This window comes from Micromys minutus (assembly GCF_963924665.1).
Source record: "Micromys minutus genome assembly, chromosome: 6".
NCBI lineage: Eukaryota > Metazoa > Chordata > Mammalia > Rodentia > Muridae > Micromys > Micromys minutus.
Window position 1 is genome coordinate 24,763,792 of NC_137975.1, and position 10,877 is coordinate 24,774,668.

General features: G+C 51.6%; 1 protein-coding gene across 1 annotated transcript in view; it reads left to right on the top strand.

The window, feature by feature from the left end:
- LRRN2 (leucine rich repeat neuronal 2) overlaps positions 1-5,710 on the top strand; it is a 58,824-nt gene extending 53,114 nt beyond the window's left edge. The window contains 2 exon segments of the mRNA XM_080918412.1: positions 2,875-5,165; positions 5,168-5,710. Of these exon segments, the coding sequence (XP_080774538.1) occupies positions 3,077-5,165; positions 5,168-5,214 (2,136 nt within the window). The 5' untranslated portion in view covers positions 2,875-3,076 and the 3' untranslated portion in view covers positions 5,215-5,710.
- The last annotated feature ends 5,167 nt before the right edge of the window (positions 5,711-10,877 follow it).

Below are 10,877 nucleotides of genomic sequence, written 5' to 3' on the forward strand. Positions count from 1 at the left end.
TTTTGGATGCTGCCTTGGTGCTCAGAACAAAGGTATTGTTGAAGGAGTGGAAAGTCAGGGGTTCAGATCTTATCTGAAGGTCAGTGACACATTGGTGTCCTCTCCAAAGAGCCCTTGCTACCTACTCACACCCATCTTTCTCTCCAGCTGGGAACTGTTCTGAGTTTTCCTCACTCACTGGCATTCTTTGCTGGATGACTATGTTACCAGCTCACAGCTCTCCACCCTTCCTTGGGGGTAGTACTGGGTTCCCAGGGGCTATCATTCCCTCAGATGTTCTGTGGTGGCTGAGCAGTGTTGTATGCCTATACTCTGAGCACTTGAGAGATGGAAGGAGGAGGTCCTGAGTTCAAGGACAGCCTCAACTACATAATAAGAGGAAGGAAGGAAGAAAAGATGGAGGAAAGCAGAGGGGGAGGGAGTGAAAAGAGGTCTTATGTGGAAGGAGCACCTCCCAACCCTGGAAAGTGCACGCCTTGGAAATGGGGGCGCTAACACTTCCACAACTCTCTATATAAGCAACAGGTTCGTCTTAGTCTCAAGATGGTCTTCTGTAAGAAAACAAAGGAAACATAAAGCAGCAGATGCTTGGAGAGGTTGAACAGTTTTCCCAGGGCAGAGGTAGAGCCAAGTTTGGTGTCCTGGCATCTGGTATGAAAGTGTGGCACATAGAGCCATTTGAATAACAGGTGCTTCTCTGCTTGTTTCCAGCATCTTCCCCACCCACTTCCCTCCCCCTCTGTGAGCCCCAGTTATCAGATGGGCAGCTGGTTTCCTACGGCTTCCATTGAACATGGATACAGGCAGGCATGCATGTGTGCACGTGTGTTTGTTTGCCCCGAGTTCTATGTGACAGTGCACACATACCCCCCACGCAAACCTCTGTGCCTTTCAAGTCACCGTTGTTTTCCCCACCTTCAGAAATAGCTGCGGAGAAAAGTGGGCTGCAGTCAGATGTACACAGGCATGCAGCTCTCTTCCTCAGTGGAGGCTGCCCCGCCCCCCACTGCTCCCCGCCAGGCATCCTGTAGCGGGATGATGAGGCAGAAAAAGCCCCAAGTGGCCAGCTAGAGGTGCTGCCTGGAAGCTGGTAAACACCACTCAGAGCTTCCTGCAGCTTCCTGGCAAAGAGATCTCACCCAGAGGACAGGAATGGCACTCATCTGCTTCAGGGCAGCCAGTGCACCCTAGCCCCAGGCTAAAGCAGGCTGCCAGACCTGGGGAAAGAGCTGCACTTCTCCAAGGCTGGGCTGATTTCCTATCTGTGGCTGCTTCTCAGCACGGGAGAGTGAAGCCTGGTCCTTTTTGAGTTCTTCTGAACCTATACAACTCAGAGATGTGAGTGCCTTGCTCATAGGCCCGTTAGTACAGTTATGTATGAAAGAAGCTGATCAGAGTCTTAGTAAAGCACATTCTGAACACCTGCCACTGAAGATCTGCCAGATCAGAACACTACTTAGGAGGCAGACCAGGCCAAAAGTCAGAACTCTGAACCTGGCCCATTTTTGTGAAAGTCCAGTTCTAAAAGCCAAGGTTTGATGAGCCTTCAGGGTAGTACAGACTGGTCTGAGAGAGAAGACAAGGTAGTTTTTCTACACCCAGGGGGAAGGAAATATCAATGGATTGGGTTCTAAGTAGAAGAGACCTCCCTAGGGAAGGGGCCCTCAGGACACAGAACTTGAACCCTAAAGTAAGCACCAGCCACACCCCGTGTTATTAGGTGTGTTGAGAGAGCAGGGCTCTAGCCAGAGGAAGCTTTCTGGATGACTTGGTCAGGGCTAGGACAACAGCAATACTGAAGTAGTATAGTGCCAGCCCAGGTGGAGATTTGTTGTGCCATAATGCCTTGTCATCTACGAGACTTGTCCCCAGAAGTTCTGCAGCCCAAAAGAAACTCTGTAAGAAGTGACCGAACTTGAGCCTTGAAGAACAAGCAGACGTTGTCCGAGAGAAATGAGACAAATGGGTTGGCATGTCAGGGTGACCTCACCCCCAAAACAGTTTGTGCAGAGAACCTGAGTGGGAGAGTAACAAGAAAAACCAAGAAGGGCCAGGCCAGATTACTGAAGACCATACCTACAGGGGCTGAGGCAATTAGACTCCAGTCCCTGAATATCTGCTGGGCAGCTCCAACAAGCTGCTAAGAAAAAAGGCCCATGGAAATTTTCAGAGCGGAAATTGGCAGTAACCCAAAGCTCAGGGAGAGTCTAGGTAGGCCCTGGGTAGGACCAGCCCAGAACCCCAGAGAGCCTAAGCAGACCCTGGGGAAGAACTACCCCAGCACCCCAGAGAGCCTAGGCAGACCCCATTAGGACTACCTAAGCCCATGTGAAGCGGGGAGTCAGACCCCACTGCCCAGTGACAGAGTTTCTGGAAGCCCATCCCATATTTTCGAGCTGGGTCTGTTTCCACTACCTCCTTCCTCCTGAATCGTCGAGGTGTCTAGAAAAGATCATTTATCTCACTTAGCCAGTGAGCCAAGGAGGGAAGAGTAAGAAAGGTCAAGAAAAAAATCTATTTCACATTTATCCGGTTTCATTGATGACCATTTCAGCCTTCCAGTCTCCTTCCCTTCCAAATACACACAGATAACCTACTATAACCCCCATTGTCACCCTTCACCATACACACACACACACACACACACACTCTAAGTTATCCAAAGACTTTCCTCAAAGACTCAGAGTCAATCCTTCCCTGAGAGGGTTGTAGGAGGGGTCTCTGAAACCTCAGGGACTGCAGAACAGGGTCTGGATAGTTCCCATCCAGCTCCTGGGCTACCCCTCTGGCTTCTGGAACTCACCAGGGGAGGCTTGAGGGACCGATCCTGACCTCTCAGCCCTGCACATCTGTAACTCTGTTGTTTCCTTCCAGGGCCACCCGACGAGGAAATGAGTGGGCAGTCCCAGTCCAGTGCACAAAGATGAGAACCCACACCCAGGACGGCATGAAGTGATGCCCACCCACCCTGTGTAGAATGACTGCCCTGGAAGGGTGGCTCCCCAGACCCTGGCAGGGCTGCTGAACCTCAGCCTGCAAGTTGTGAGGAGCAATATCTCTGCCTTCCAGCTCCACCATGAGGCTCCTCGTGGCTGCCTTCTTGCTATCTTGGGCTGCTGGTACCAATGCCGCAGTACCAGTGGTACCCTGGCGTGTGCCCTGCCCCCCTCAGTGTGCCTGCCAGATCCGGCCCTGGTACACACCCCGCTCATCCTACCGTGAAGCCACCACTGTGGACTGCAATGACCTCTTCCTGACGGCAGTGCCACCAGGGCTCCCTGCGGGCACGCAGACCCTGCTGCTGCAGAGTAACAGCATCAGCCGGATAGACCAGACTGAGATTGCCTACTTGGCCAACCTCACAGAGCTGGACCTGTCCCAGAACAGCTTCTCAGATGCCCGAGACTGTGATTTTCAAGCCCTGCCTCAGCTGCTGAGCCTACATCTAGAAGAAAACCAGCTGAGCCGGCTAGAAGATCACAGTTTTGCTGGGTTGACCAGCCTGCAGGAGCTCTATCTCAACCATAACCAGCTGTGCCGCATCTCCCCCAGGGCCTTTGAAGGGCTCAGCAACCTGCTGCGACTACACCTTAATTCCAACCTGCTTAGGACCATCGACAGCCGCTGGTTCGAGATGCTGCCCAACTTGGAAATCCTCATGATTGGTGGCAACAAGGTGGATGCCATCTTGGACATGAACTTCCGGCCCCTGGCCAACCTGCGCAGCCTGGTGCTGGCAGGTATGAGCTTGCGGGAGATCTCAGACTATGCTCTGGAGGGACTGCAAAGCCTGGAGAGCCTCTCTTTCTACGACAATCAGCTGGCCCAGGTGCCCAAGCGGGCATTAGAGCAGGTGCCTGGGCTCAAGTTCCTAGACCTGAACAAAAACCCACTGCAGCGGGTAGGGCCAGGAGACTTTGCCAACATGCTGCACCTCAAGGAACTAGGACTGAACAACATGGAGGAGCTGGTCTCCATTGACAAATTTGCTCTGGTAAATCTCCCTGAGCTGACCAAGCTGGACATCACCAATAACCCACGGCTTTCTTTCATCCACCCCCGCGCCTTTCACCACCTGCCCCAGATGGAGACTCTCATGCTCAACAACAACGCTCTCAGTGCCTTGCACCAGCAGACGGTGGAGTCTCTGCCCAACCTACAGGAGGTGGGGCTCCACGGCAACCCCATCCGCTGTGACTGTGTCATCCGCTGGGCCAACGCCACGGGCACCCACGTCCGTTTCATCGAACCACAGTCTACCCTGTGTGCCGAGCCTCCAGACCTCCAGCGCCGCCCAGTCCGGGAGGTGCCCTTCCGGGAGATGACTGACCACTGCCTGCCCCTCATCTCTCCCCGAAGCTTCCCCTCCAGCCTGCAGGTAGCCAGTGGAGAGAGCATGGTACTTCACTGTCGGGCACTGGCTGAACCAGAGCCTGAGATCTACTGGGTCACTCCAAGTGGAGTTCGACTGACACCTGCTCGCTCAGGCAGGAGGTACCGGGTGTTCCCTGAGGGGACCCTAGAGTTGCGGAGGGTGACAGCGGAAGAGGCAGGCCTATACACCTGTGTGGCTCAGAACCTGGTGGGGGCTGACACTAAGACAGTCAGTGTTGTGGTTGGCCATGCTCCCCTCCAGCCAGGCAGGGACAAAGGACCAGGCCTGGAGCTCCACGTGCAGGAGACACACCCGTATCACATCCTGCTGTTTTGGGCGGCCCCACCCAATATAGTCTCCACCAACCTCACCTGGTCTAGCGCCTCCTCCCTCCGGGACCACGAAGCTACTGCTTTGGCTCGACTACCGCGGGGCACCCACCGCTACAACATTACCCGCCTCCTTCCGGCCACAGAGTACTGGGCCTGCCTGCAAGTGGCCTTTGCTGATACCCACACCCAGTTGGCTTGTGTTTGGGCCAGGACTAAAGAGGCCTCTCCTTGCCACAGAGCCCTAGGGGACCGGCCCGGGCTCATAGCCATTCTGGCTCTTGCCGTCCTCCTGCTGGCTGCTGGGCTTGCAGCCCACCTTGGCAGAGGCCAGTCCAAGCAGGGGGTGGGTGAGAAGTCTCTCCTTCCTGTCTGGGCTTTCTGGGGCTGGAGCGCCCCCTCTGTCCGAGTAGTGTCTGCACCCCTTGTCCTGCCCTGGAATCCAGGGAGGAAGCAGCCCAGAAGTCAGATGGGAAGACAGTGCCACCACCATTGTCTCAACATTGCTGAAGCCCCGCCAGGTCTCAGCAGTAGAGAAATAACTAGGACAACTCTACACTAAGCGGGACGTGATCTGGGCCAGATGCCTGCCAGGAACGCGGCATTGATTGATCCATGTGCTTTGGGCCTGGATCAAGAAAGACGGGGGTTCTGCAGCTCCTGGGGATGCTCTCACGGCCCCCCAAATGGTTGCTGTTGCCTTCTGGGGGTCCTCAGCTGCAATTCTGAGGAGTATGTCCAAGGACCAGGAAGGACTCTGCCCAGAGCCTCCTACTGCCCCAGAAGCTTCTGGGCCTCAGCTTGGCTGTTCCCTGCCTGTGTCCCTAGGATAACCCCCTCCTCTTCTCTCTCTTTGTACAGTCTCAGTTGCTTGCTTGTCCCCCTCCTAGGCAAGGGCTGAGAGAGGCTTCTACTGTCTTGGGAGCCTGCCCCAAAAGTGGGAGTGTCCCCAGCTGGATCTGAAGGATATTTGGGGAGAGAGGTGTCCAGGGATTGCCTCATCTCATAGCTTGGGCTCTAAGGTTGACTTTCTATGGGCAGTTTTGTACCTTTGTGGAGAAATGTGTCACCTGTCCCCAACCCAATTCACTCTTTTCTCCTGTTTTGTAAAAAATAAAAATAAACAATACCAACAACGTGGAGAAGATGATCCTTTGTGTGCTGGGTATAAAAAAAAAAAAAATCTCTTGGGTCTCTTCAGACCCTGAAGGTGACAGGGGTCGGAGTTGGGTGTCATAAGAGCATAGAGAGGGAACTGCCAGTTTTTCTCTTTTCATGTGATTTCTGGCCCTTAGGTCTTCTCCAAACCCAAAGTCTCCCCCATAGCAGAGAGCACAAGAGCTGGGGGAAGAGAAACAAATTGAGGAGAAACCACCAGCCTGGAAGAGGGTGATACAAGCAAGGAGAAGCAGAATGAGAGAGAAAAATGGAGACAAAGGCGGGCGTGGAGAGGGAGTGGAAATTTCCATCCCCAAACCTGGTCCCCCTTTCTCCTCTGATAAGCAGTTAACATGGCAGTGCATAGGATGCACTTCCCAGCCTGTTTCTAATTAAACAAACCCAAGAGGTAGAATCATGCAGAGAATTGCTAATCGCAAATCATGAAGATAGCAAGAACTCCGGCTCGAAGGCAGGATCGAGCATGGGTGATTACGGCTCTGAGGAGGGCACAGATTCCTGAGGAAATTGCTGTTTCTCTCTCTGCATTCCATTCTGCCGAGGTTCACACTGAGCCTGGTTTGCTTTGGTTGTTTTGTTCTTAACTGATTAAGCTAACAGAGTGAAGAGCAGCATCTGTTGGAAACCCAACAGGGACAAGGCTAAAGGGGCTCCTAAGGGGCCAAGCAACGGGTGATGCCAACTGGGATAGTAGAAAGACTCATCAAACCCACACAGGCGTTTAAGGGCCACCCTGTGCCACAGAACACACGTGGTAGACTTGGTGGACACACAGAAGCCATCACAAAGACTGCAAATGTAGACACCGGTAGGCACAAAACCAGGGTCTGCACGCTGAGTCCCCAAAATCAAAGAAAAGCATCCCCCCCGCAGTGGGGCTCTCAGAAGCTGCCATCTCTGTAGCAGGGACTCTTACACAGTCCGCAGGCTCCCCTGAAGATGGATGATGGCTCCGCCCCGTTTTTCCCCTTGTGTGGTTCTAAAGCAGATGCTGCCCATCTGAGTTGGGATGGCTGGAGTTTTTCACACCTACTCCATGCCTCCACTGTCCTCCACCTTATGTTTTATGTTTGGTTTTTGAGGCAGCTCCTATATAGTCAGGCTTTTCTCAAACTGGCAATCCCCCTGCTTCAGCCTCCTGAATGATGGGATTGCAGGTATGGACTAGCACACTTTTGGTTTGCTTATAGACAGCAAAAGGAAGTTGGAGAAGGAACTACAAGATGGTCTCCACTGCCCAGAGTTTCTGATTCTCTTTCCCAGGGGTCTTTCAACATAAACATGCACACGGTGCTCTGCCGCACCCTGCCAGACACCCCTGACCTCCCAGGGTTCTTTTCTGATCTGCTTTGGCAGTATTGCTGATTGGCTGGAGCTGGTTAAGTCAGATTCCGCCTCCTCGCTGCTCTTCATCAAAAACTGAAGTCAGAAGTCACTCACTGCCTTGCTTATCCTAGGACCGTTCATGTTGTGATGGGCAATTGCCATCTCATGGCCAGACCGCACAGCGTGGAAAATGGAAATGCTGTTCCCTTAAAGAAGCACCTCGTGCCCCACCACCCCAACACCTCCCCTACCACATCCTACAGCTTCCAAACAAGCCCTGGACTATCGAGAAGAGCCTAAAACCTGACCCCCCCACAGGACTAAATTTAAACCTCTAGATGAAAACATCACATTAGATGACGTCCCAGGCTGGATGGTGGAGAAGGGGGTGTCGTGTGTTAAATAGTTCAGAGAGAGCCGGGTCCCTGTCTCAAGTAAGAACAGGGGAACTTGTCAGCCCCTGGGGAGATATAACCCAGCTACAGAGATCCCACACCTGCAAGTGCTGCTACCCAGGGAGGTCAGGAGTATCTGGCAGGGCGTGGCAGGGTACAGTGTGTATATTCAGGTTCTTAGGAATGAAGCTCTCTGCCCTTCTGAGGATTTCCTGGTTGGCTGCCTCCAAAGAACTAAGCAGGGAGAGAGAGAGCTAGGGACTGCTTTCTTGGAAAGAGAAATCCCATTTTCTGGGGACAGCTAGTAAGGAGCATGGAGGGAAAACAAGTGGGTCACTGCGTCACCAAGAAGATGGGAATGAACTGCTCTGCTTAAGATGGTACCAGGCTAGACATGAGTCAGGGTCAGGTGCGTTACCACCAGCAACACCCTCCTTTGCCTTCTTTATGATACCACAGCCTTCCCACCTCCCCAACTGGTCCATTAAGCAAACATATCTCGAAGCCCACATGTCATTTGTAGGTCGATCAGGGCAAACGTGTTAAGGGGCCATGCGTGCCAAAGCAGGATGAAAGTGGATTTATGGCATCCCTCCCTCTCAGTCTGGTCACTGAGTCGCAGCACATGAGACTGTAGGTCTAACACAGAGGGCAACCAACACTTTGCCAGTCTTTGTACCAAAAGTTCCAGGGACTCTCTCAGGTCTGAACACCTGGCATGGTTGGCCAGTTCAGGCCAGTACAGTATAGTTGGCTCTCTCCATCTACTCCTTCCCAAACAACAGTGGCTACTGTCCTCAGAACTGCAGATACAGACAAAGAAATAAAAATGCTCAATATGTTGATCCAAATGAGGATGCTGGAGGAAAATATGTCAGGAATAAATAGAAGCTGAGGGCTTTCAAGTAGTTATGAGGTCATGGTATTTGGGCAAAGATTTTTGGGAGAAAGCTATTCCCTTTCCTTTGGATAAGTGGTTCAGGCCAATAGGACAGCAAGAGTGAAGAGCAAGGTGACCAGCGTGGGGGAGCCCCAGATGAAAGAGAAAAGCAAGATAACCATGTGGCCTGAGGTCTGAGCAGCTATAGTAGGGTTGAGCCTTGCATGCCACCATAAAATATGATTTTCCTTTTCTGTAGGAGCCATTGGAGGGTGGTGTGCAGACATGAGACCCCTTTGATTACCAGACTGACAAGGGTTACATGTCAGAAGTGGAGAACCCAATAATGACCTGTTTAGTCATCCTTCTGGAACTTAGCAAGGGCTAGACATTAAACCTCTGTTGTTTTTAAATGTACCCTTTCCTCATATTTGTAGATTAAACCCACGGGTTCTTTTACTGTCTTCTGACCCCTGTCCACTTCCCCACAACTCTTCAAAATAGTTCTTGTTAACCAAGTCTCCACCGTGGCTTTTGTAGGCTGTGCTTTGCCGATCTCGTCAAATGGGTAGAAGTTCATTTAAGGTAGTGGGAACAATTTTTACCAGCCCTCAACTCCAGAACCCTTGTGTCCTCTGTGAGAATGTGTTAGCGCCACCATGAGTGAGTCACACCCGCTCTCCCACTAAATGCTACCAATGCCTTGTCTGGTCCGGTGTGACACCTACCTTCCCTTCATGGTGACTTTACCGGTGGATGCTCCTCATGAGAGTCACGAGTAGGCCACCTCCCTCAGCCTACCTTGCATGGTTCTCACTCATTTGAGCCATTCTTTTGCAGGCTCCCTTTGTTGAGGAGTGTCTCGTGTGTTTGTAGGAAGGCAGCAATAGCTGTCACTGAGCACTTCCTGAGTGCTAGCCCCAGTAGCAGGGATGTCCCATGTATGGGGCCATTTTATTCTCCACTGCCCCATGAAGTAGATTTTGCAGATTCAGATCTGAGAGCTAAGGAAGTGTTAAATGGAATCGCCATGGTCACACATTTACTAAGTGGCCGTGGCAGATTCAACCCCTGTCTGATTCTGCTCTACTGTACTCAGATTCAGACACTTCTGACTGTGCTTCATGGCTCACAGCTTAATCTCAGAACTTCCCAAGGCAGAGGCAAGCAGATTTCTATAAGCCCAAGGCCAGCCTGGTCTACACAGTGAGAGCCCCATCTCAAGACACAAAACCAAATTTGTACACCTTAATTCTAATTTTTATTTCTGAGACAGCATCTCACGAAGCCCAAATTCATCTGCCCATTGCTGCAGTTATAGATGTATATCACCGTGCCCGGCTTCAAATTCACGTATTTTAAAAATATGCCAAAATGTTTCTCAAGCTCTGTGCACTAGAGAGGTCCCCGTGCAACCACTTTATTTTTAGATACTGCCCTCATTAGGGGAAAAAAAAAAAAAAAAACCTCAGGATAACTTGCAATTTTATTGTCAGGACTTTAGTTTCTCAACCTCTTGAATGATGCTGATGTTTGAGAACCAGGGCTGATGACTATTTCCCCTGAAGTTCGGAACTGCTTTTGACAGGTCTTAACTGTCCTCCCTCACCTCCTCATCCATGGTTCTGTCCAGCACTAAGGCTCTGTAGTGGCTCCTCCAGAGGGGCTCTCGCTTCCCCATTAATCAGTTTAGAAGAGCTTGGTTGTGTGCTCACGTGTGTGGGGGCAGTTCTTACATCAGAGCTCGGGGCTCAGCTATGTAGGTCCTGATTTATTAGGCTGGAGACTAATCAAAACTATATACCAATGTGCATCCAGATGGCGGAGGGTCCTTGTTGCTGTATCCTCTGCCTCTGCGACTCTGAGAGTATGCATTAGAAAACAGTTTTCCATGTGGCCAATCTTTCCAAAGCTATTCCCCTTCCATTGCCACCCAAAGGCTGCTGCTGGACTTGGTCTTTCATTTCCTGTTAGCTATGAGGACGCCATTCCTGTCTGCACTACCTGTACCACCCTGCAAACCTTTGTGTTCCTCTAGGTTCCCCTTTCTGTATTTTCAACCAGAGAACCCCTCTACCTTGTTAGTAGAAGCTTCCAAGCCTCAAAGCACACATGCGTGCACACACGCATGCACACACATACCCTTCAGCACCAGTGCACACAGAGGAGCATGGTTTGTTGACCACAGTTTGTCCTTCTTCTGGATATCTTAGACTTTAACAGTGATAGCTTTCATGGCCACAGAACACTGGTAGGTTGAGGGACTACTAAGGGGCTATTATTTATCTAGTTGTAACCCTTGGGGATCCAGAGGGACCAGGGTGTCAACCTGTAAGAAGCTGAGAATGAGCCCAGGCTCAGCCTATTCTCATGTTCAAGAGTAATGTGAGGCC